This window comes from Eucyclogobius newberryi, unplaced genomic scaffold, assembly GCF_026437365.1.
Source record: "Eucyclogobius newberryi isolate DKJ021-1_F unplaced genomic scaffold, fEucNew1.0.hap1 SCAF_4, whole genome shotgun sequence".
NCBI classification, from domain to species: Eukaryota; Metazoa; Chordata; class Actinopteri; order Gobiiformes; family Gobiidae; genus Eucyclogobius; species Eucyclogobius newberryi.
The window spans coordinates 38611609-38636854 of NW_027316056.1; the positions used below are offsets into that span (position 1 = coordinate 38611609).

Here is a 25246-nt window from a genome sequence, read left to right on the forward strand (position 1 = left end):
TCCGTTTGGCGTCATGTAGGTCTTGACGTCGACCAGGTAGGCCCCCTTCCTCTTCAGGGTGACGATATCGAAGCCCTCCCCCATCAGGTTGTGCCCCGGGACAAAGGGGGCGTTCTGGCACACTTTGCCTTCGCCGATATGGTGACAGCAGCGAGCCAGAGAGAGGAGCACTGCCAGGAGGCCGAGAGCGGGCGGGACACGCGCCATGGCTGGGGACGCACACAGCACAATTGTCAATCCGTCGTTCATCCACGGGCGATGTGTGGAGCTTCTAGAATGGTCTACATCTGAGATCAATATCTACACGAAGTCGTACAGCTAAGGCTATCAAAAGTAAGGAAAACCAGAGACTCGACCCGAACCAGCTTCCCGAGCTCTTGCGACGCGGTACTCGACCCGAACAAGCTGCCCCGAGCTCTTGCGACGCGGTACTCGACCCGAACAAGCTGCCCGAGCTCTTACGACGCGGTACTCGACCCGAACAAGCTGCCCGAGCTCTTGCGACGCGGTACTCGACCCGAACAAGCTGCCCGAGCTCTTGCGACGCGGTACTCGACTCGAACAAGCTGCCCGAGCTCGTACGACGCGGTACTCGACCCGAACAAGCTGCCCGAGCTCTTGCGACGCGGTACTCGACCCGAACAAGCTGCCCGAGCTCTTGCGACACGGTACTCGACCCGAACAAACTGCCCGAGCTCTTACGACGCGGTACTCGACCCGAACAAGCTGCCCGAGCTCTTGCGACGCGGTACTCGACCCGAACAAGCTGCCCGAGCTCTTGCGACGCGGTACTCGACTCGAACAAGCTGCCCGAGCTCGTACGACGCGGTACTCGACCCGAACAAGCTGCCCGAGCTCTTGCGACGCGGTACTCGACCCGAACAAGCTGCCCGAGCTCTTGCGACACGGTACTCGACCCGAACAAGCTGCCCGAGCTCTTACGACGCGGTACTCGACTCGAACAAGCTGCCCAAGCTCGTACGACGCGGTACTCGACCCGAACAAGCTGCCCCGAGCTCTTGCGACGCGGTACTCGACCCGAACAAGCTGCCCGAGCTCGCACGACGCGGTACTCGACCCGAACAAGCTGCCCGAGCTCTTGCGACGCGGTACTCGACCCGAACAAGCTGCCCGAGCTCTTGCGACACGGTACTCGACCCGAACAAGCTGCCCGAGCTCTTACGACGCGTTACTCGACCTGAGCAGGCTGCCCGAGCTTGTACGATGCGGTACTCGACCCGAACACGCTGCCCGAGCTCTTACCTGTGGAGTTCAGGAGCACCACACCTTGAAGAGAACTCAGGTAACCATGCTTTTATACCCATCAGTGCAGCTTCAAGAATTCAAGGAGGAAGTAGTGCTGGGAATATGTGGCTGAAGTGAACGGACCGGTCCCACCACCCCTCAGCCTCCTTCTGGGAAGCAGTTGGCGATGGCATCCAAAATGAAATGTTCATTGTCACATATATGTACAGTATGTGTCTGGGAACAATCTGTCACTCAACCTCTGTCGTCCGTTGCAAACGGTGACGGGAGACACAGTGTCGTTTCCTTCTGCAATAGTCATTCAAATAAAATACAAAAAGCTCCAGGTACATAGTATTCGATGGAGTAGTTTTCCACGACTCTTGTCCCATTCGAAGCCTCTTGATGTTCTCTGCGGAGGTTTCAGTTGTGCAGAGAAGAGACGCTTCAGGGCTCCTTAGCACTATCTGGACCTTTTGTGTTGCTTTTGTGTTGGAAATGGTGAATTCCTTTATCCAATGTGACCACGATGACCAAATACGCCTTGGATAAAAGCAATTGTGGAGTAAACCTGTCACTAAGATATTGTCCAGTACAACCTAAAAAATAAATGAAATAAACATTTATAATAACCTATTAAATAAACAAATCTTGTAATAGAAATAGAACAAATCTGCAAGTGATAAAGAAGCAAAAAGGGCCAGAGGCTTTCGCAGACTTTACTGCTGTTGTGATTTTAGCTGTTAAAAAAATAAATATGTTTGAATCCAGTTCTCGTAAGTGTCATTTACAGAGCGACATAACTTGTTCTTGCAGTTTTGTTCTGTTCTGTTATATGTGCAAAGCAGTGTTCCCTTTGAAATGTGACTTACATTCCAAAAACATGTCTTACACACGGAAAGAGTCATGAAACTGGAGTTCATCATGTTTTATGAATCCTTTTGTTTTTCAGCTGATCTTTTCCTTTGTTTCTACAGTTTTTATATGTTTATAATATATTATGTTGATGTAGTATTAGTAAATAACTAAAGCACTAGCCACGTGCTGCACGCACCACCACGAGCCGCACGCACCACGAGCGAGCGGCGCCGCTTCTCCTCCGCTGCACCGGCGTTTCCACGCCCGAACACCGGCTCCGCGCTCCCGCACCCGCCGCCCCGGAGGTCTGTACCTGGGCGAAGGTGTGGCCCCAGCCCGCCACAGGAGCAGACACGGAGAGCGGGGCACCGGCTCCACCCGGAGAAAAGCAGCCCCATACAACCAAGGTACAGCCCCGTTTCTCTGCTTTCCCCGCTCCACAGACGGGGGCGATCTGGTCACAAAACTGGACTCAAATGTGTCTTGATTGGGCTAGAGCAACGCCGGCGTCTGGTATGTGGACTGCCGCTTCTGTCCCAACGTCTTTGTTTTGTCAGTCGTTTCCATTGTTTTGTTTTGTTCCCGCGTCTCTGTGTTGTCTTCTGTCTACATCCCTGTTCCTTAACTTCATCGGACATTACTGCACCGTCCATCGCTCATCTCCTCCCTCACTCCTGGACTATCTACTGCCCCAGCCGCCAGCTAACAGCTGGCTTAACACCTGCTGAGGTCCGTCATGGTATCGCGGGGCCTCCCTGCCGTGCAGACAAGGTCTGGGGCAACCAACGCCACTCACTCCACCAGCTTCAACACCCGGTCCACTGCTGCTTTTTCACAACTCTCTGCCCACCAGCTTCTAGTTAACCAGCCTCTAGCTACCGCCAACATTCTAACTGGATTACTCTCATCTGCTGCTACGTTCCATCTCCTCCTCGAACTATCACTCCCACGCCTCCAGGCCACCGCTCCACCAACTTCTCGCCTACTCACCTACACCGCTGCTGACCTTCACCTCCTCAACCATAACCACCGTCTCCCAGCTGCTGCTGCCTCTGCAGCTAGCTCAGCTGGGATCCTTCGCCGGCCCCGCTACATCCACAGGGGCTCTGGTCTCTCCCATAACCAACACTCCAACGACGGCTCACCTATCCCCTCACTCTGGACTAGTTTTCGCCCCCCTGTCACCCCCACCTGCCGCACTGCCAACCTCAGCAACCTCCGCACCCCCACCCCTGCGCCCCCATCCATCTCCGCGCCCCCATCCATCTCCCTTGCACTGCTGAACTGCCGCTCCCTCTCCAACAAATCACCTGTTATATCTGAACTGCTACTGGACAATAACATTGATCTGCTTCTCCTCTGTGAAACATGGCAACAGCCCCTGGACTTCTATGCTCTCAACCAAGCCACTCCCTCCAACTACACTTACACTGCCAGACCCCGCCTCTCCGGGCGTGGGGGAGGTCTTGCTGTTATTCATAAAATAATCTACATCCATCACTGAACTGAACCTCAACCTTCCATCCATCTCATCATTTGAATACCTCGCCTTCTCCCTCCCCAACTCTATCACCGCTATCCTGATCTATCGTCCCCCAAAGCCCCACCCCTCTTTCCTCACTGAATTGTCTGAACTCCTCACCATCGCATCCTCTCTCTCTGCCCGCCTCCTACTCACTGGTTACTTCAACATCCACATTGACTGCCCCAACGCCCCACTGACATCCGACTTCCTCTCTCTCCTGGACTGCTTCCATCTCACCCAACATATTGACTTCCCCACCCATACCAAAGGCCACACTCTGGACTTAGTCTGTTCCTCTCTCCTACCTATATCTAAGCCCCACCCCCTCCCCTTCCCACTCTCTGATCATCTCTGCATCCTTTTCTCCGCCCCCCTACCCTCGCCCCACGACCCCAAAAAACGCACCATCACCTACCGCAATATCAAGTCAGTCAACCCCCTCACGCTCTCCCAGCTCATATCCTCTGCTTTCCCCCCTGACTCCCCCCCCTCTTCCCCCGACGACTATGCTGTCATGCTCAACACCACCCTCTCCGACTCCCTTGACTCCCTAGCCCCCTGGAAAACCTCCTCCGTCTCATACATCAACCCCGCCCCCTGGTACACCCCTGAACTCCGCACCATGAAGCAGACTGGCCGCCAACTCGAACGACTCCTCAAAAGAACCCGCCTCACCGTCCACGCCAAAGCTTTCAAATTACACATCTCCTCCTACTGTGACGCTCTCCAAGCCGCCAAATCTGCCCACCTCTCCACCCTCATCAACAGCTCCCACCGGAGCCCTCGCACCCTGTTCTCCACCGTCAACAAGCTGCTCCAGCCACCGGACATCACTCCACCCTCCTCCCCTGACCTTTGCAACTCTTTCCTCCTTGCCTTCAATGACAAAATTTCCAAAATCAACAGCTCCATGACTGCCGTCTCCATTAACTCCATCACCACCCCCACCCCTGCCCCCCCTCCTCTCCCTGACCACCCACCCTGCCCTCACCACCTTCTCCTCTGTTAACTCCTCTCATATCATAGACCTCATCACCGCTTCCAAAACCACCACCTGCTCTCTCGACCCCCTCCCAACGAATCTAACTAAGGCCTGCCTCCCTGCTCTCATCCCCCATCTCACCACCCTCTTCAACCAGTCTTTATCCCTCGGCCATGTTCCTTCCATCTACAAACTGGCCTCCATCACCCCCATCCTCAAAAAACCCACCCTAGACTCCGCCAACCTCTCCAACTACCGCCCCATCTCCAACCTGCCGTTCCTCTCAAAAACGCTGGAACGCATCGTCGCCGCCCAACTTCACACCCACCTCCAGTCAAACAACCTCTATGAACCCCTCCAATCTGGCTTCCGCCCACTTCACAGCACTGAAACAGCCCTGGTCAAAGTACTCAACGATCTCCTCACCTCTGCAGACTCCGGGGCCCTCAACATCCTGTTACTACTAGACCTCAGCGCAGCCTTTGACACTATAAACCATTCCATCCTCCTACAAAGGCTGCGCCAACTGGGTGTTGAGGGCTCTGCACTTGACTGGCTCACATCCTACCTCACCAACAGGCAAGAGTTCATTTCCCTCTCCGGTCACTCATCCACCCTCTCCCCAGTAACGCAGGGAGTCCCCCAGGGCTCAGTCCTCGGCCCCCTCCTCTTCATCTGCTACATCTTCCCCCTTGGTCACATCCTCCGCCAACTCAACCTGGACTTTCACTGCTACGCTGACGACACCCAGATATACCTCACCACCAAATCCACCCAAAACCCTCCCCTCAGCCACATCCAAACCTGCATCTCTACAATAAAATCATGGCTCACTCTCAACTTCCTCAAACTGAACAGTGACAAAACAGAGCTCCTCCTCATTGGCACCAAATCCACTCTCAATAAAACTGGTCCCTTTTCACTCAGCATCGACACCTCGACCATCACCCCCTCTACCCTGGTACGCAATCTCAGTGTCATCATGGACCCCACCCTCTCCTTCACTCCCCATGTCAGCCACATCGTCAAGACCTCATACTTCCACCTCCGCCGCATCGGCAAAATCCAACACTGCCTCACCCTCCCCGCTGCTGAATCCCTCATCCATGCCTTCATCTCCTCCCGCCTCGACTACTGCAACTCCCTCCTCACTGGCATCTCCTCCCATTCCCTCCACAGACTCCAAATGGTCCAAAACTCCGCTGCCCGCCTCCTCACCCACACCCGCCTCCTCACCCACACCCGGTCCCGTGATCACATCACTCCCGTTCTCCGCTCTCTCCATTGGCTCCCCATCAAGCAGCGCATAAACTTTAAAATACTCCTCCTCACCTTCAAAGCTCTTCACCACCTTGCCCCCCCCCTACCTGTCTGACCTCCTCATCCCCCACCGCCCCACCCGAGCTCTCCGATCCTCCTCCTCTCTCACCCTGACTGCACCAACATCCCGACTCAAAACTTTTGGCGACAGAGCATTCTCCCGAACAGCACCCCGACTCTGGAACTCCCTCCCCCAACCTGTCCGCCACTCTCCCTCACTCACAACATTCAAATCCCGCCTAAAAACATACCTCTTCACCCAAGCCTATGACCTCCCCTACCCCTAGCCTCCTCTACCCCATTGCCTACTCTTCTACCCCCTGTTACATCCCCATCTTTTTCTCTCTACTTCTTCTGTCTTGTCCATTTTATCTATATATTAATGTGTTCTGTACGTGTTGTCCCCCCTGTCTGTAAAACCCCCCCCCCTTTTTTATTATGTTCAGCGTCTTTGGGTCACTGAAAAGCGCTATATAAATAAAAGTTATTATTATTATTATTATTACTAAATGCAAAAGAACAAACACAACGGCACCTGAAATTGTACGAGGCGAGTGGATCAACATAAACGTAAATTATTAGCCTGAAAACCACAAGCGGAATTTGTTTTTAAAATACGAGGCAAAAATTCACACACCATTTGAATCTTTCGACAAAAAACGTTTTTCTAAAATTTCAGGGGATAAAGAAGATGAAATAAATGATTTCCTGGATCGACCGAAGAGAAAAAGGAGCTTTTCAAGGTGCAATCAAAAGCTTAAAGAAGAATTGATCTACTAGAGCAACGGGTTCAATTTACAAAGCTCTAAAAGAAACTCCCCTTTACTTTTAACAACCTTTAACTGAGCTTTAAACTCAGGCCCGTCCCACTTGGAAAGAAACCGTTATGTCTCTAATAAAGAGGGAAAAGACCGACAGGACTGTGCCTCATAAAGACCCAGTACTTTTATGTGTCCTATGTCCAACTCAATCATCTGGACACTTCTAGAAAAACAAGACATTTAGACTTCTATCTGAACCTCCTCCGTCACCTCCTCCGTCACCTCCTCCGTCACCTCCTCCATCACCTCCTCCGTCACCTCCTCCGTCACCTCCTCCGTCACCTCCATCACCTCCTCCGTCACCTCCTCCGTCACCTCCTCATCACCTCCTCCATCACCTCCTCCGTCACCTCCTCCATCACCTCCTCCGTCACCTCCTCCATCACCGCTGCCATCACCTCTTCCGTCACCTCCTCCGTCACCTCCTCCATCACCTCCTCCGTCACCTCCTCCGTCACCTCCATCACCTCCTCCATCACCTCCTCCATCACCTCCTCCATCACCTCCTCCGTCACCTCCTCCATCACAGCCAGGGACAAACAGAGACTACAGCGCCCTCTGCTGAGAAGGTGATCGGCTGCAGACTTCATCTCTGCAGGACCTGTACGTCTCCAGGACTCTGGGACGAACATCACAGCCGATCCTTCTCACCCTGGACATGGACTATTTGAGCCACTCCCCTCAGGCAGGAGGCCACTCCCCCTCAGGCAGAAGGCCACTCCCCTCAGGCAGGAGGCCACTCCCCTCAGGCAGAAGGCCACTCCCCTCAGGCAGGAGGCCACGCCCCTCAGACAGTAGGCCCACTCCCCCTCAGGCAGGAGGCCCACTCCCCCTCAGGCAGAAGGCCACTCCCCTCAGGCAGGAGGCCACTCCCCTCAGGCAGAAGGCCACTCCCCTCAGGCAGGAGGCCACTCCCCTCAGGCAGGAGGCCACGCCCCTCAGACAGGAGGCCCACTCCCCCTCAGGCAGGAGGCCACGCCCCTCAGACAGGAGGCCACTCCCCTCAGGCAGAAGGCCACTCCCCCTCAGGCAGAAGGCCACTCCCCTCAGGCAGGAGGCCACTCCCCCTCAGGCAGAAGGCCACTCCCCTCAGGCAGGAGGCCACTCCCCTCAGGCAGAAGGCCACTCCCCTCAGGCAGGAGGCCACGCCCCTCAGACAGTAGGCCCACTCCCCCTCAGGCAGGAGGCCCACTCCCCCTCAGGCAGAAGGCCACTCCCCTCAGGCAGGAGGCCACTCCCCTCAGGCAGAAGGCCACTCCCCTCAGGCAGGAGGCCACTCCCCTCAGGCAGGAGGCCACGCCCCTCAGACAGGAGGCCCACTCCCCCTCAGGCAGAAGGCCACTTCCCCTCAGGCAGAAGGCCACTCCCCTCAGGCAGGAGGCCACTCCCCCTCAGGCAGAAGGCCACTCCCCTCAGGCAGGAGGCCACTCCCCCTCAGGCAGGAGGCCACTCCCCCTCAGGCAGGAGGCCACTCCCCCTCAGGCAGGAGGCCACGGTCCATCCGGACCATAACCTCCCGTCATAAGAACAGTTTCTCTCCCTCTGCTGTTGGACTCATGAACACTGCTTAAGCTTTGCTCTCACTGCACTGTCACTTCTTATTGCACTACATATGTCATTTAAGAGTGTTTACTTTACCATTATTATTAGTATTTTTTGTCTTATGCCAGCTATTTTTATTTTTTTATCTTTATTTTTTACCCTCCATTCCCTATTAAGATATGAGAGGACCTGTTTACAGTTTTGTTAAGAGTTTTTGTTTATAAGATTTCTTCTATTAAGAGTGTTTTTTAAACTTCTTATAAGTTAATTGTCCTTTCCCCCTGTATCTACTGCGTTGTAACACCAACATTTCCCCATGTGTGGACAATAAAGGCTATCTTATCTTTTCTTATGTACATATCAAGCCTATTTAACTTTATTTTAACTTTACTTACCTATTTTCATATATCTGGTTGCTATTTTGTATTCATTGTTTAATGTTTTGTTGTTTGTGCTGCATCGAATCACCAGGACCTGGTGTTTGTGAATTTTGTTCATTGACAAAATGAATGGTCTGAGAACTCTGAGTAAGCCCTGCCCACTGGGAGGAGCCTCCTGATAATAGCCTGTTTACACTGAGTTTCACCAGTTTCTTTGTTACCCCAACAGCCCTGTAATGTGCCATAGAAATCCCATTGTTAGCTGTTCCCTCATCACTCGTTCAGCCTCTGACAGGCCACGCCTTCGAAACACAAACACATAAACTTATACAAAAACAGCTTTATTTTGAAGGAAGAACGCGAGTGAAATGACAGTTTTCGGGGAACCATGCGCTGCTCAAATGGAAGAACATACAGTGCAATGCGTCGTGAGCAAACAATAACCGGATATGCACAAATATCGTTAACATGAACCGTCAGAAGTGGTGGCGATGAGCGGGTACAGCCTTTACGAGTCGTGTTTATGGTCCGGAGAGACGTGCGCGCGAACAGGCTCAGGGCACGCCGCGGAGAGTTCAAATCACACAGAATATTCACCAGTCGTTTTAACCCGTTTCAAAGCTCATTAGACCTAAACTACTGCATTATTTTACTGCTTTGAACGTTCTCCTTTTATAACGAGTTCAAATCAGTTTGAACCGTCATAACGTTCATTTATTTAACCGTGTTGAATCCCGATTAGCCGGGATGATACTGCGCTTCTTAATTTCAGCAGCACGTGTCAAGCGACGCCTGGAAACTGGAAGGTTGCTGGTTTGATTGCCAACAGAGCGCCCGGGACATATTTAAAAGTGTGTTTGAAATGGTTTGATAAAGGAGTAGCTTTAGATCCAATGAGCGAGTACGGTTATTCCAGTCATTTAAACTCGAGTACGTTTGGCGCCCTCCGCAGATCCGTCGCACGTCGGGGGTCATTCTGCCTTGCATTGGGACGTCCCGTTCCCGGCGGCGGTTTCGCTTCGACGGCGGCGGCCGTGGTGTGGCGTGCGGCGGCGCGCGGGTCTCTAGCCCGTGCGCAGGATGATGTGGACCCCGGAGTCGGTGAACACGGGGCCGCTCATGTCCCCCACTTTGAGGGCGAACGAGGCGTCTTCGAACGGCTTCTGCATCTGACCTGAACAACATACAAACATGTGTAAAACACCACTTTAAATGTTTGAGTTTAATGCGACATACGAGTTATTTATTTGGTGTGTTTATACCAGTTGTAAATATGCTATAGTTTTACACCGATCGAGCAGGTATTTGTGGAGAAAACTTTGAAAAATCTGTAGAAAATGACAAGTGACATCACACCGGAGACAGGAAGTGACATAACACCAGGGACAAAAAGTGACATCACACCAGAGACAGGAAGTGACATCACACCAGAGACAGGAAGTGGCATCACACCAGAGACAGGAAGTGACATCACACCAGAGACAGGAAGTGACATCACACCAGGGACAAAAAGTGACATCACACCAGAGACAGGAAGTGACATCACACCAGAGACAGGAAGTGGCATCACACCAGAGACAGGAAGTGACATCACACCAGAGACAGGAAGTGACATCACACCAGGGACAAAAAGTGACATCACACCAGGGACAAAAAGTGACATCACACCAGAGACAGGAAGTGACATCACACCAGAGACAGGAAGTGACATCACACCAGGGACAAAAAGTGACATCACACCAGGGACAAAAAGTGACATCACACCAGAGACAGGAAGTGACATCACACCAGAGACAGGAAGTGACATCACACCAGAGACAGGAAGTGACATCACACCACAGACAGGAAGTGACATCACACCAGAGACAGGAAGTGACATCACACCAGGGACAAAAAGTGACATCACACCAGGGACAAAAAGTGACATCACACCAGGGACAAAAAGTGACATCACACCAGAGACAGGAAGTGACATCACCCCAGAGACAGGAAGTGACATCACACCAGAGAGAGGAAGTGACATCACACCAGAGACAGGAAGTGACATCACACCAGAGACAGGAAGTGACATCACACCAGAGACCGTGGATGTATTATATTATCTGGATAGGGTACGCCCCCTCTGCCTCTGGCTCCAAATTGAGTAGTGGCCACTTCGCAGAATGCAGCCTTTTGGTCGGACCATTTCAGGAGTTCGGCCTCTAAAATTACCAAACATGCTAAATTGTTTTTAGTCTAAAAATAAAATAGAAGGAATTTCACTCTTTAACTGTTTCTAAAATACTTTAAAAATACATTTTTAACCTCCCGGTGAACGGTGTACGAGCACCGAGCGCGCACGTGACCCTCATGAACGAGCCTCGGGAGAACACGTGACGGAAACTAAACACAAACAGAAGAATGTGACGAGACGAGACCACGATACACGTAAGTTGTGTTTGTATGTCATTCCTCACGTTTCACACATCGTTCCATGTGAAGTGTAAATCAACGATTACACAGTTAACACAAGTTAACACGAGTTAACACGAGCTAACGTAAGCTAAAGTTTAGCTACACAAAGATGCAACAACACGTCGTGATGGCTCGTGCTTCTGCAAATAAATAACTATTTCTCTTACTAAATGTTCTAAGAGACAAGAGGTTATGCACAGATCAAGGAAAACTAGAGAAAGAAGGGAAATAAAGCGATGTTTGTATTATGTGCTATAAAAAACAAACAATAATTCAAATATAACCTGCTGAAATGGGTCATATCTTACATATATAAATGTAAACGTATGTAAAAGTGACAGTCGTGTACTTTTTTTTTTTACTTCCATGGAATATGTAGAGATTTAGCAAACATGTGAGTTATGTTCTAACTTCTAAGGTTTAAACTTATGCATAAATAAATGACTTTTGGTTCTAGCTTTAAAAAATAATGTGAAAAGAGGAACTTTTGTGTTACAGAGCGAAATGTAAATCTGTTAATAACATATTCCAGCTTTTCTCTGTTAAATGTGCATAATATATCAATGTTCTAATGAGTATCTTTCTCATCTTCAGCGCTGACCAGTGAGTTTAGTCTGTCTGTGCTGACCAGAGCTCTACAGGTCACTACAGGTCACTACAGGTCACTACAGGTCACTACAGACAGTCATCTCAAGTAAACTCCTGACGACTCCAAAGCAAAAGGTATTTTAATAGTAACTTCTGCCTCGACTAAAAGTAAACAGTGTAGAATCAGTATTTTGAATTTATAAAATGTCTGTTTTGTTATGACCAAAAAAAACTAAATGATAATTGTTCTTCAAAAGAGCCACTGCTGTGTCACATGTGTCTGTGAAGCAGCTTCAGGACAAACGTGAAGTGTATGTTCTATGACTTGTATAATCTAAACATATGAAGTGTATGTTCTATGACTTGTATAATCTAAACATATGAAGTGTATGTTCTATGACTTGTATAATCTAAACATATGAAGTGTATGTTCTATGACTTGTATAATCTAAACATAAGTGTATGTTCTATGACTTGTATAATCTAAACATATGAAGTGTATGTTCTATGACTTGTATAATCTAAACATATGAAGTGTTTGTTCTATGACTTGTATAATCTAAACATATGAAGTGTTTGTTCTATGACTTGTATAATCTAAAGCTGTGACATGTTCTGTTTGTCATACGATGGAGCTGAACGGTGCAGTTACTGAAGTACAGAAGACTGCGTAGCCATGGAAACAAAGTCTTGTTAAATACTGAGATATTCAGTATTTAACGCAATAATGTCACATTCATGTGCATATAACTGATGTAAAAAGAGTGTTTATTTTACCATTATTATTAGTATTATTTTGTCTTACGCTGTTTTTATTTTATTTTCCCCCTCCATTCCTTATTAAGAAATGAGAGGTTCTGTCTAGAGGAGTTTTTGTTTAGAAGAGTTCTTCTATTAAGATCGATCTATTAAGAGTGTTTTTTAAACTTCCTAAGTTTTCTGTCCTTTTCCTCTGTATCTACTGTGTTGCAACAACGAAATTTCCTCATGTGTGGACAATAAAGGAATATCTTATCTTATTCAGTTTGTTCTATTTGACTTATAAAGGTTGTTTTATCATTGTTAATATTTTTATGTTGCACTGAATCACCAAAGCAAGTTCCACTGTTTGTGAATTATTTTCTTTGACAATGGAATAAACCTTTTCTGATTCTATTAATGATGATAATAATAATGAACATTACACAGACTCAAACTCCTTAATAAGGGACTCCCACATTGTAGCTTTAAAACTCAACTAAAACTGGCTAAAATCAATTTATCATTTGTAGTTATAATCAGATTTGCATTTATTGAACAAGTTCATTCATGTTCATTATTCTTATTAAATACATTAACAAATGTGTTTTGTATTTATTAAAGATTGACATGATACAAAAACGACACAAAAGGAAACTGAATATAATTAAATACTGCTTAACTCAATTATGTAACAGAATCGATGATTATATTTCTTTCATCTGATTAAAAAAAAAATACATATTGGCCAAATTATATTATGTAAATAAATAACTGAAAAGTTAATAACAAAATAAATACCCAAACCAAAAACTACAGAAAATGATGAGGACGTTATTCCACCTCTAAATGTAATTCATTGTCATTAAACCAGACTTTTTATCTTAACACTTCTTTATAAATATCAGAGCTTTGCAACATGATACATGTATATTTGTAGATGATATAACAATCCATCATTATACGTTACGTAAACAGACTATTTCAAGCCGAATTATTCCAAAAGTCCGTGTTCTCAGTCGTTCACGCTGCTGTGACGTGCGCGCTCCCGACGCCAAAGCCTCACGGCGATGACGTCACAAAAGTGGGAGGAGATATACCAGTGTTCAGGAAGTAATCCGGAACTAAAAAACTTTTTTGGAACCATGCGCCAATGAGCAACTCCATAGGTTTCAATGGCGGCCATCTTGGCTTCCGGGGGCTTGCCAGAGACACTCATTCCAGTCAAAGTTTATGCAGAATTTACACAAACGACTTTTTTGACTCTAAAGATTGATTCAACAAAATAAAGTTGCTCTCATATATTTTTATTTGTCAGATTAAAAAAAATGGTGACATTAGATGAGTTTTGGCCCAGTGTTTGCTGGGTAATTTCCTATTGTGATGTCTTTGTGATGTCATCAATTACAAACAGGAAGTGAAATTATGAATCTAAAACAAATGTGCTATTCCGTGATAACATTTTTATATATATCTTTTTGCTAAATTCAAATTATATTTTTCTCAACTGCATTTTAGTTCCATGACTCGTGCGACCTGTAGGGGGCGCTTTAATTATTATGAAAATATGGGAGAAAAGTGCTGAAATATCCCTATGTTCTTGTTTTAAAGTTTACAACATTCCTTAAAAAAATAAAGAATCAGCTCTTTTTGTAGCGTTTTGAACTATAAATGATAAATGCAGTCACATGTTCTTAAAAACATCATGTGTGACATGCTTGGGTCAGAGCGGGAGAGAAGTGGCTCAAAGACGATCAGGGGCTGTAGTCGTTAGCGATCTGGGGCGTTTCGTCATGGTTACGTGTGTGTTTCATGCGTCGCCCGCGCCACAGACCACTTTGTCTCATCTCTTTATGTAACGCACTGGGTTTGGCTCACGTTCCACGCGCTCTGCACCGGAAACAAACCATTTTGGGTCGATAAACAGGAAGCAGCTGATGCTAACGTGCGCTAGCTTTGTTTTGAAAGTTCTCAGTGGAAATGCGGCGGTTTGTCTCCAGATCAAGTCAGCGTTTGGCGAGTGACGATCGTTTAAAGCTGCTTTGTGTAGTGATCAGTGATGAGGGTGCTGCCGTCAGCCCTCAAACTGAAACGAGACGCTCCTCAGAGGTGCAGAGCCGTGCGGGTGTGGTCGGGTGTGGTAGAACCGGATGCCCTACCTCTGCCGAACAGGCCCAGGTCGCCCCCGTTCTTGGCCGAGCTGCAGTCGCTGAACTGAGAGGAAAGAGCCTCGAACGTCTCGTCCCCGGATTTGATCTGCTCGATGTACTCTGTAGGCGGGGCCAGAAAGCACAGCGGTCAGAACAACGGTCAGAGGGCGGCGGCATGTCGGGGTCTGAGCGGTCGGGGTCCACGTTCTTTCAGCCGTGTTAAACTGGTCAAACAAAAGAGCTCCGGGTTCGTTCAAAACACGTCGTTCTGCATTAGTCGTGTTTAGAGACGTCAAGATCGTTAGGTTCATTGATAATTATTTAAGCAACAATTTAGTCATAAGAACCACAAAACAAATAATCGTGACAATTTTAGATTTTTTAAAATCTGGTTTTAATTCAATTTAGAAAAAAGTGACAATTTCTAAACTAAATTATGTCTCAAGTCAAATTAAAATAAATGTGGCAAATTTAAGTCATTTCTGCTCAGCTTTTAGTCAAAAAAGTAAACGTTAATATAAAGTTCTTATATCTTGCCATTTATGTCAAATGAATCATTCAGAAAGTTTGATTTGATAAAGCAGGTCACATGTTCTAATGTGTTAAACAAGAAGGAAAGAACATGTAGAGTGAACCCTCGTTTATCGGGGGGGTCACGTTCCAAAAAGAACCCGCCAAATCCGTCAAGTAGAAACCTTTATTTATTTACAGTTATTATACAATGAAATACTCCATAAAACATTGAAAGCAATGAACAAAACCTTTTTACAGGCCCAAGCATTTGTTTAACAAATAAAAGTACTGTATAAACGTTTGTTGTCGTTTTAAGTTGAACTTTTTCTGCGATAGTTTCATCTTCCACCGTGCCTTTTGTTTGTTAAGTTTCACTTCTCATGCCTGACAGCTAGGGGGCGATACTGTTCTGTTTACCTGTATTACGTGTCTGGGTGGGACCGAGGGAGACGTGGTTGTGTCGCTAACGTGAACGTGGTGTTCACTAAGTAAATGAACCAAACCTAAAGTGGAGTTATCATTTGGACGAACACCTTTGTCGGTGCAGAACGTTTTGTCGACATTGTGTGTGTCAATAACAGTGTAACGTTAATAACGGTGTAACGTTATTGACACACAGGTAGAGAAGACGCAGAGAGACTGTTTAGCCAATCAGAATGCAGAACACAATGCATGATGCAAATCCGTGAAGCAGCGAGAGCGTGAAAAGTGAACTGCGTTATAGCGAGGGATCACTGTACCTCATTGTCGTTTGTCGTGATGTCAATAATCGTGGACTGATATTTGAAACGTCACATCCCGAGTCATGTTACAGATGTAAAAACATGCATGTTTGAAACAGTGACATCCCGAGTCATGTTACAAACGGAAAAAAACATGCATATTTGAAACAGTCACATCCCGAGTCATGTTATAAATGTAAAAACATGCATATTTGAAACATTGACATCCCGAGTCATGTTATAAATGTAAAAACATGCATATTTGAAACATTGACATCCCGAGTCATGTTACAAATGTAAAAACATGCATATTTGAAACATTGACATCCCGAGTCATGTTATAAATGTAAAAACATGCATATTTGAAACGTGACATCCCGAGTCATGTTATAAATGTAAAAACATGCATATTTGAAACATTGACATCCCGAGTCATGTTATAAATGTAAAAACATGCATATTTGAAACATTGACATCCCGAGTCATGTTATAAATGTAAAAACATGCATATTTGAAACATTGACATCCCGAGTCATGTTATAAATGTAAAAACATGCATATTTGAAACATTGACATCCCGAGTCATGTTATAAATGTAAAAACATGCATATTTGAAACGTGACATCCCGAGTCATGTTATAAATGTAAAAACATGCATATTTGAAACATTGACATCCCGAGTCATGTTATAAATGTAAAAACATGCATATTTGAAACGTGACATCCCGAGTCATGTTATAAATGTAAAAACATGCATATTTGAAACATTGACATCCCGAGTCATGTTATAAATGTAAAAACATGCATATTTGAAACATTGACATCCCGAGTCATGTTATAAATGTAAAAACATGCATATTTGAAACATTGACATCCCGAGTCATGTTATAAATGTAAAAACATGCATATTTGAAACATTGACATCCCGAGTCATGTTATAAATGTAAAAACATGCATATTTGAAACGTGACATCCCGAGTCATGTTATAAATGTAAAAACATGCATATTTGAAACGTGACATCCCGAGTCATGTTATAAATGTAAAAACATGCATATTTGAAACATTGACATCCCGAGTCATGTTACAAATGTAAAAACATGCATATTTGAAACATTGACATCCCGAGTCATGTTATAAATGTAAAAACATGCATATTTGAAACGTGACATCCCGAGTCATGTTATAAATGTAAAAACATGCATATTTGAAACATTGACATCCCGAGTCATGTTATAAATGTAAAAACATGCATATTTGAAACGTGACATCCCGAGTCATGTTATAAATGTAAAAACATGCATATTTGAAACAGTCACATCCCGAGTCATGTTACAGACGTAAAAAACATGCGTGTTTGAAACCTGACACCCCGAGTCATGTTACAAATGTAAAAACATGCATATTTGAAACGTGACATCCCGAGTCATGTTATAAATGTAAAAACATGCATATTTGAAACAGTCACATCCCGAGTCATGTTACAAACGTAAAAAACATGCATATTTGAAAGTCACATCCCGAGTCATGTTACAAACGTAAAAAACATGCATATTTGAAACAGTCACATCCCGAGTCATGTTACAAACGTAAAAAACATGCATATTTGAAAGTCACATCCCGAGTCATGTTACAAACGTAAAAAACATGCATATTTGAAACAGTCACATCCCGAGTCATGTTATAAATGTAAAAACATGCATATTTGAAACAGTCACATCCCGAGTCATGTTACAAACGTAAAAAACATGCATATTTGAAACAGTCACATCCCGAGTCATGTTACAAACGTAAAAAACATGCATATTTGAAACAGTCACATCCCGAGTCATGTTACAAACGTAAAAAACATGCATATTTGAAAGTCACATCCCGAGTCATGTTACAAACGTAAAAAACATGCATATTTGAAACAGTCACATCCCGAGTCATGTTACAAACGTAAAAAACATGCATATTTGAAACTGTGCCATCCCGAGTCATGTTACAAACGTAAAAAACATGCATATTTGAAACAGTCACATCCCGAGTCATGTTACAAACGTAAAAAACATGCATATTTGAAACAGTCACATCCCGAGTCATGTTACAAACGTAAAAAACATGCATATTTGAAACAGTCACATCCCGAGTCATGTTACAAACGTAAAAAACATGCATATTTGAAAGTCACATCCCGAGTCATGTTACAAACGTAAAAAACATGCATATTTGAAACAGTCACATCCCGAGTCATGTTACAAACGTAAAAAACATGCATATTTGAAACGTGACATCCCGAGTCATGTTATAAATGTAAAAACATGCATATTTGAAACATTGACATCCCGAGTCATGTTATAAATGTAAAAACATGCATATTTGAAACATTGACATCCCGAGTCATGTTACAAACGTAAAAAACATGCATATTTGAAACAGTCACATCCCGAGTCATGTTACAAACGTAAAAAACATGCATATTTGAAACAGTCACATCCCGAGTCATGTTACAAACGTAAAAAACATGCATATTTGAAACAGTCACATCCCGAGTCATGTTACAAACGTAAAAAACATGCATATTTGAAACAGTCACATCCCGAGTCATGTTACAAACGTAAAAAACATGCATATTTGAAACAGTCACATCCCGAGTCATGTTACAAACGTAAAAAACATGCATATTTGAAACAGTCACATCCCGAGTCATGTTACAAACGTAAAAAACATGCATATTTGAAACTGTGCCATCCCGAGTCATGTTACAGATGTAAAAATGACCTACTCTGAATGAGCTCCACGGCCTCGTCCTTCGACCGCGTGACGATCTGTTCCCTCCAGGACGACGGCCGCCGCGATTGGTTGTGTTTGACCAGGAGGTGAGAGCAGCGCACCTGAGGGACGAGAGCGCCGGGTCACATGGTCACGCCTTCTGACCAATGACGGTAAAGTTCACTCAGATCCAAACAAGCACGAAAGACATTCACTCATATGCTAACAGAAGACATGCAGGATTTCAACTTCCTGTGACACACTAGAGTCAAAAGATGTTTCCAATGTTAATCGCTATGACAACTGTGCACATTTTCCATCACGCCATGCCTAATTTACATCTCATTAACATGCTTTTTTGAATATATTGTTTGTTACCTTATCTGGCTCTCCGGAGCAGTCTCCAGAGGGCCGCTCCCATTGGCTGGCGTTAGTGATGTGGTTGAAGTAGTACACTCGGCCTGAAGAGCACAAAAAACACCAGTGAAAACAGAGCCACGACCAGGTTTCTGCTGTGTGTGCGCCCTCTAGTGGCACACTGAATATTCATGAGTTTCTCTCCAAACTCAATCCCATTTTAAGACAGAGCTCGTGTAGGGCAGAAAATAATGATTATATTAGTAGTCCACGGGTCAAATGATCCTTTCCATTTTACACTGGGATATAATATTTTTATATAATAACGGTTGAAATATGGTGACTGAAAAACAACAACAACATTTTCATTCAGTAATGGTTTTAAATCATATATTGCATACGTTTTTAAGTGTGTACAGTCCCGAGAACGATTAGTTTAACCTTAGACTAGTCACAATTATGCCGATTAATCGTCATAGTTGCCTTTAAATCGAACACACTCCGCACAATTGCGTTAGTCCCACTTTCATTACATTTACAGGCTGGTGCCCCCTTCAAACACACAATAACACATGTAATAACTGAACGTGGCTCGTGCGCGGGGCGCAAGGCGCTGCGGCACGTGCACGCCCCTCCGCAGCCGACGTCATCGGGCCCTGCAGCAGTTTCAATGGCGCCAACGCGAGCGACAACAGCCCGCACGCGAGCAACGCGCAGTGCGGCAGTGCTGCGGGGGCCCCCTTGCCCGGCCCCCGCAGCACCGCACGCGTCCGGGCCCCCTCTGAGCCCCCGGAGCCGCGCCGCTGTCCACACGCGTCTCTCCATCAGGAAGCCACGACGCACGGCTGCTAGGCTAGGCTAACACTGTCGACCCAATCCGCATCCTCCCGCCTCAAAGCACCTGAACTGCGGCTCATCCGCTTCTCCCAGGCCTGCGGCAGGTTCTCCTCGTCGGCCATGGCGTGTCGCTCGGACGCGGGTTTTTGCGGTTGCGTTTCGCCTGCGTGAATCCTGCGTTTACAAATTCAGCAGCTTCTATTGCCTTTGCGACAGCGGGGGCGGTGTTTACGGCAAGGGGGGGAGGAGATGTTTTGCGACAAAGAGCCCGCCCCGGTGTGGATCGTCCCGGTCGCTCATTGGCGGAGGGAGCAAAGCCTGGATTTGATTGGCGGGTGAATCGGCTCGATAACCGGAAGGATGTGTTTTATTAGTGTCGCTCTGCAAAGTATTATTCTTATTCAAAGTATAAAAAGCAAAACTGTCAAGGTAATATTATAACATGTGAGATGATAACAAATTATAGTACATAAACACAAAGCAGGCAATAATAAATAAATAATAAATAATAAAATGTACCAGTAAATATCAAAATAGAAATCACGTTTAGAGACTTAAGACATAAGAAATACATTTTTTTGGAATAAGTCGTAAAATATTCGTATTTTTTTAGAGAATTGACTGAGCATAAACACATTTTAAATTCGTTTTAAAAGCACTTTTGTGAATAAGACATTTAAGTGATATTCAAAGTGAAGCCTTATGAAACACTTCTCCAGAGTGACATCTAGTGGTGTGTTTCAGTACTACATCCACAGTGAGCTTTGGTCGCCAGGAAAATAACTTTACATTTTAGTTGTGTGTATTATTGATGCAACTGTTGGTTCTGAAATAATAGGAATATGAAAATATATATCATAAAAGCAAGGATTTAAAAAAAAAAAATACATTCAGCGATTTATTTTTATTTTTTTTAATGCCTGTATTTTCCTTCTGCGGAAATTAACTCGTCTTTCATTTTACTTACTTTGTGCTTTTATTCTCTTACATTGGAAAAGCAGCTAAACAACAGCTTGAGTCACGTGATCGACGTTCTGACTCACGTCTCAAAGCGCATGCGCCAGTTTCAACACGGCCGTCATCACCGACAGCGAATATATTTTGTGTTTTTTTTTTTTAACCCTTTTGGCTTCATCTTTCAGGTAATCACGAAACTGTAATATCACAAGTATAATCCACCTTTTTCACAATTGCGTGTGTGATTTTAAACAACGCCCCTTAACGTCACAAAACACGAGATGCTACTGCTGTTTTGGATAATGATGCTACCCCGAAGCTAACACGCCAAAATGCTAAAATCAAACGCTAAATAAATTACAGGTTAAAATAAATCTGAACGTATCTATTACATAATGAATACGCTGATCTTAACGCCGGACAATCTGCGAACTTTTAACTCGTAGCAGCCAGTTTTGTGTATTGTTTTTGTGGTTAGCATGCGTGTTAGCATGTGTGCTAACCTGATGTTTACTCCTCCACAGGCTGCAGCATGATCGAGGTGGTGTGCAACGATCGTCTGGGGAAGAAAGTCCGGGTCAAGTGCAAGTATCCTTTGACCCATGTCCAGGATCATGTGCTCTGCTTTAATATGCATACATCTGACACGTGGATTAAGCTACTGTTGTTAGCATTAGCCATTCAGTGTTTAGCTTGTGTATGAAGTAGTTAGAATTGTTTTTAAGTTAAATCTTTATAGTATTTTTACTGTCATGGAGGATGTGGTCAAATGCAGACGAGCGCCACAGTTAAACCTCCTGCGTCAGAGTAAAGTAAAATCATTTCGTTTTTTATACAAACTGACTTTATGTTGTTTTTTTAACTGATAGTTTAACACTTAACATTTCTAAGTAATCAATTTGTGACTTGTGACAATTTTAGAAGCAACGTGAAGTATTTTTGTTCAATCTCTCGTTCAAAAAAATAGACCAAAATCTAAATAACCTTTTTAAATCTGGCTTTTTTTTTTGTCACATTCATAAAGTCGGTAACAAACGTCATGAACAGTCTCATGTCAGACCACGAGAATGAAAGATTTCACTGTTGTTCTGTCACAGTCTTGTGAATAATCGTGAATAATCAGACCCTGCGACGGCTCTTATTACGACACGAGACACGCACACGTTTACGCAGAGACACGCACAGAACGTGTAGATGGTTCCTCGTATGCACAGAACGTGTAGATGGTTCCTCGTGCGCACAGAACATGGACGTGTAGATGGTTCCTCGTACAAACAGAACGTGTAGATGGTTCCTCGTGCGCACAGAACGTGTAGATGGTTCCTCGTACGCACAGAACGTGTAGATGGTTCCTCGTACGCACAGAACGTGTAGATGGTTCCTCGTACGCACAGAACGTGTAGATGGTTCCTCGTACGCACAGAACGTGTAGATGGTTCCTCGTGCGCACAGAACGTGTAGATGGTTCCTCGTACGCACAGAACGTGTAGATGGTTCCTCGTACGCACAGAACGTGTAGATGGTTCCTCGTGCGCACAGAACGTGTAGATGGTTCCTCGTACGCACAGAACGTGTAGATGGTTCCTCGTACGCACAGAACGTGTAGATGGTTCCTCGTACGCACAGAACGTGTAGATGGTTCCTCGTACGCACAGAACGTGTAGATGGTTCCTCGTGCGCACAGAACGTGTAGATGGTTCCTCGTACGCACAGAACGTGTAGATGGTTCCTCGTACGCACAGAACGTGTAGATGGTTCCTCGTACGCACAGAACGTGTAGATGGTTCCTCGTGCGCACAGAACGTGTAGATGGTTCCTCGTGCGCACAGAACGTGTAGATGGTTCCTCGTGCGCACAGAACGTGTAGATGGTTCCTCGTGCGCACAGAACGTGTAGATGGTTCCTCGTGCGCACAGAACGTGTAGATGGTTCCTCGTACGCACAGAACGTGTAGATGGTTCCTCGTACGCACAGAACGTGTAGATGGTTCCTCGTGCGCACAGAACGTGTAGATGGTTCCTCGTGCGCACAGAACGTGTAGATGGTTCCTCGTACGCACAGAACGTGTAGATGGTTCCTCGTACGCGCAGAACATGAACGTGTAGATGGTTCCTCGTACGCACAGAACGTGTAGATGGTTCCTCGTACGCACAGAACGTGTAGATGGTTCCTCGTGCGCACAGAACGTGTAGATGGTTCCTCGTGCGCACAGAACATGGACGTGTAGATGGTTCCTCGTACGCACAGAACATGGACGTGTAGATGGTTCCTCGTACAAACAGAACGTGTAGATGGTTCCTCGTACGCACAGAACGTGTAGATGGTTCCTCGTACGCACAGAACGTGTAGATGGTTCCTCGTACGCACAGAACTTGAACGTGTAGATGGTTCCTCGTACGCACAGAACTTGAACGTGTAGATGGTTCCTCGTACGCACAGAACGTGTAGATGGTTCCTCGTACAAACAGAATGTGTAGATGGTTCCTCGTACGCACAGAACGTGTAGATGGTTCCTCGTACGCACAGAACGTGTAGATGGTTCCTCGTACGCACAGAACTTGAACGTGTAGATGGTTCCTCGTACGCACAGAACGTGTAGATGGTTCCTCGTACGCACAGAACGTGTAGATGGTTTCTCGTACGCACAGAACGTGTAGATGGTTCCTCGTACGCACAGAACGTGTAGATGGTTCCTCGTGCGCACAGAACGTGTAGATGGTTCCTCGTGCGCACAGAACGTGTAGATGGTTCCTCGTGCGCACAGAACATGGACGTGTAGATGGTTCCTCGTACGCACAGAACGTGTAGATGGTTCCTCGTACGCGCAGAACTTGGACGTGTAGATGGTTCCTCGTACGCGCAGAACTTGAACGTGTAGATGGTTCCTCGTACGCGCAGAACATGAACGTGTAGATGGTTCCTCGTACGCACAGAACGTGTAGATGGTTCCTCGTACGCGCAGAACTTGGACGTGTAGATGGTTCCTCGTACGCGCAGAACTTGAACGTGTAGATGGTTCCTCGTACGCGCAGAACATGAACGTGTAGATGGTTCCTCGTACGCGCAGAACTTGGACGTGTAGATGGTTCCTCGTACGCGCAGAACTTGAACGTGTAGATGGTTCCTCGTACGCACAGAACTTGAACGTGTAGATGGTTCCTCGTACGCACAGAACATGAACGTGTAGATGATTCCTCGTACGCACAGAACATGAACGTGTAGATGGTTCCTCGTACGCACAGAACTTGAACGTGTAGATGGTTCCTCGTACGCACAGAACTTGAACGTGTAGATGGTTCCTCGGTGGTCGTCCTTAACCAGTGTTCCAGCCCAGAAGACACGATTGGAGACCTGAAGAAGCTCATCTCGGCTCAGACCGGGACGAGATACGACAAAATAGTATTAAAGAAATGGTGAGTGTTTCCTGTGGATTTCAGGCAGACTGTGGGGACACCAATCAATTTCATTATTTAATATCATCAAAACCGTTAACTGATAAATAACACAATGAGCAACTGTGCGAAGAGCGTCCACCACAGTCTCTTCTGTCAAACTGTGACTCAAACACAGCGATGTTCCAGTGTCTCTGCATCTGAACGTGTCTCTTGTGTCCTCAGGTACACCATCTTCAAGGACCACGTGTCTCTGGACGACTGTATCCTTTAAAGCGCTTTACTGCTGAGTCACAGTGGAGATGATGAGGGTGATTGTTCATCAGAGAGATAATCGCGGGTGATTTCAATGTTCATCCACAGCTTGACTTAAAGGACAAATATTGTAGCATGATTTGACTTTAAACTTGCTCTTCTGGCGTCTCCTGGTTTAGAACTTTAAGAAATTGGACCACAAAAAGATAAACAGACCTAACGTGCCCCAGATGCGTTAATGCAAGCGCGCTGCAGCGAGATCTGAGGCGGAAACGCTTAAGCGCAGAGCGAGCCTGGTGATGGTTTTGTTTTTTTGTTTTTTTTTATACGGGTGATTTTAGTTTAAGTTTAAATGTTTCTCAAGTCTGACCTTAACCACTTTGTCCAGATGAAATCCACGATGGGATGAATCTGGAGCTGTATTACCAGTAGATCCTGGAGCCGCACCAAGGAAGGAAATCATGTTTTTCAAGTTAAAAGCGCATAATTAAGACTAAATCGATGTTGTCACACTTTTGTTTTGTATCATTTGTTTGTTACATGATGGATTTAGATCGTTTCTCTATAAATCCACTCGCGTCCGTTTACCGTTTCTACAAATATGATGTGTCATTTTTCTTTTGATATTTTTAATTAAAGTTGATATTTACCTAAATGTGCAGAATCTTTTGTTTATTTGTTTACACTTCTACTCGTTTGGACTTTTTATCATTTTCCATCAGGAGGATTTGACCTATTGACCTGTTTGAGTTCTTTGTTCTGTTTCGTTTAAAATACATTTGCTGCATGTTTTGGGTCGAGTTCCCTGTGGAAACCTATAAACTCCAAACAGAAAGGCCTGGGCGTGGCCTGGGCGT

General features: G+C 45.6%; 3 protein-coding genes across 3 annotated transcripts in view; 1 reads left to right on the top strand and 2 right to left on the bottom strand.

Moving 5' to 3' along the window:
• The window catches only part of LOC140378037 (perforin-1-like), a 6843-nt gene extending 6634 nt beyond the window's left edge, over positions 1-209 (bottom strand). Inside the window, exon 1 of the mRNA XM_072463666.1 lies at positions 1-209. This exon is cut by the window's left edge and continues 48 nt beyond it. Coding sequence (XP_072319767.1) covers positions 1-207 — 207 coding nt within the window. The 5' untranslated portion in view covers positions 208-209.
• An 8789-nt stretch (positions 210-8998) lies between these two features.
• On the bottom strand, positions 8999-20021 carry pin1 (peptidylprolyl cis/trans isomerase, NIMA-interacting 1). Its single transcript, XM_072462805.1, has 5 exons — positions 19850-20021; positions 18970-19052; positions 18605-18713; positions 14613-14723; positions 8999-9847 (listed from the first exon to the last, which is right to left on the bottom strand). The coding sequence occupies exons 1-5, from the start codon at positions 19905-19907 to the stop codon at positions 9738-9740; spliced, it is 471 nt and encodes a 156-aa protein (XP_072318906.1). The 5' UTR covers positions 19908-20021; the 3' UTR covers positions 8999-9737.
• Positions 20022-20864: 843 nt separating this feature from the next.
• ubl5 (ubiquitin like 5) lies at positions 20865-25044 on the top strand. The gene is made up of 5 exons (XM_072463115.1): positions 20865-20927; positions 21267-21330; positions 24072-24155; positions 24360-24397; positions 24778-25044. The coding sequence occupies exons 2-5, from the start codon at positions 21275-21277 to the stop codon at positions 24819-24821; spliced, it is 222 nt and encodes a 73-aa protein (XP_072319216.1). The 5' UTR covers positions 20865-20927; positions 21267-21274; the 3' UTR covers positions 24822-25044.
• Positions 25045-25246: the final 202 nt, after the last annotated feature.

Coding starts and splice junctions, on each gene's coding strand:
- pin1 (XM_072462805.1), bottom strand. CDS start 19,907: ATGGCCGACGAGGAGAACCTGCCGCAGGCCTGGGAGAAGCGGATGAGC. Junction 19,053..19,849: donor GCGGATGAGCCGCAGTTCAG/GTGCTTTGAGGC, acceptor TGTGCTCTTCAG/GCCGAGTGTACTACTTCAAC. Junction 14,724..18,604: donor GGCCGTGGAGCTCATTCAGA/GTAGGTCATTTT, acceptor CCCCGCCTACAG/AGTACATCGAGCAGATCAAA.
- ubl5 (XM_072463115.1), top strand. CDS start 21,275: ATGATCGAGGTGGTGTGCAACGATCGTCTGGGGAAGAAAGTCCGGGTC. Junction 21,331..24,071: donor AAAGTCCGGGTCAAGTGCAA/GTATCCTTTGAC, acceptor CCAGTGTTCCAG/CCCAGAAGACACGATTGGAG. Junction 24,398..24,777: donor CCACGTGTCTCTGGACGACT/GTATCCTTTAAA, acceptor CACTTTGTCCAG/ATGAAATCCACGATGGGATG.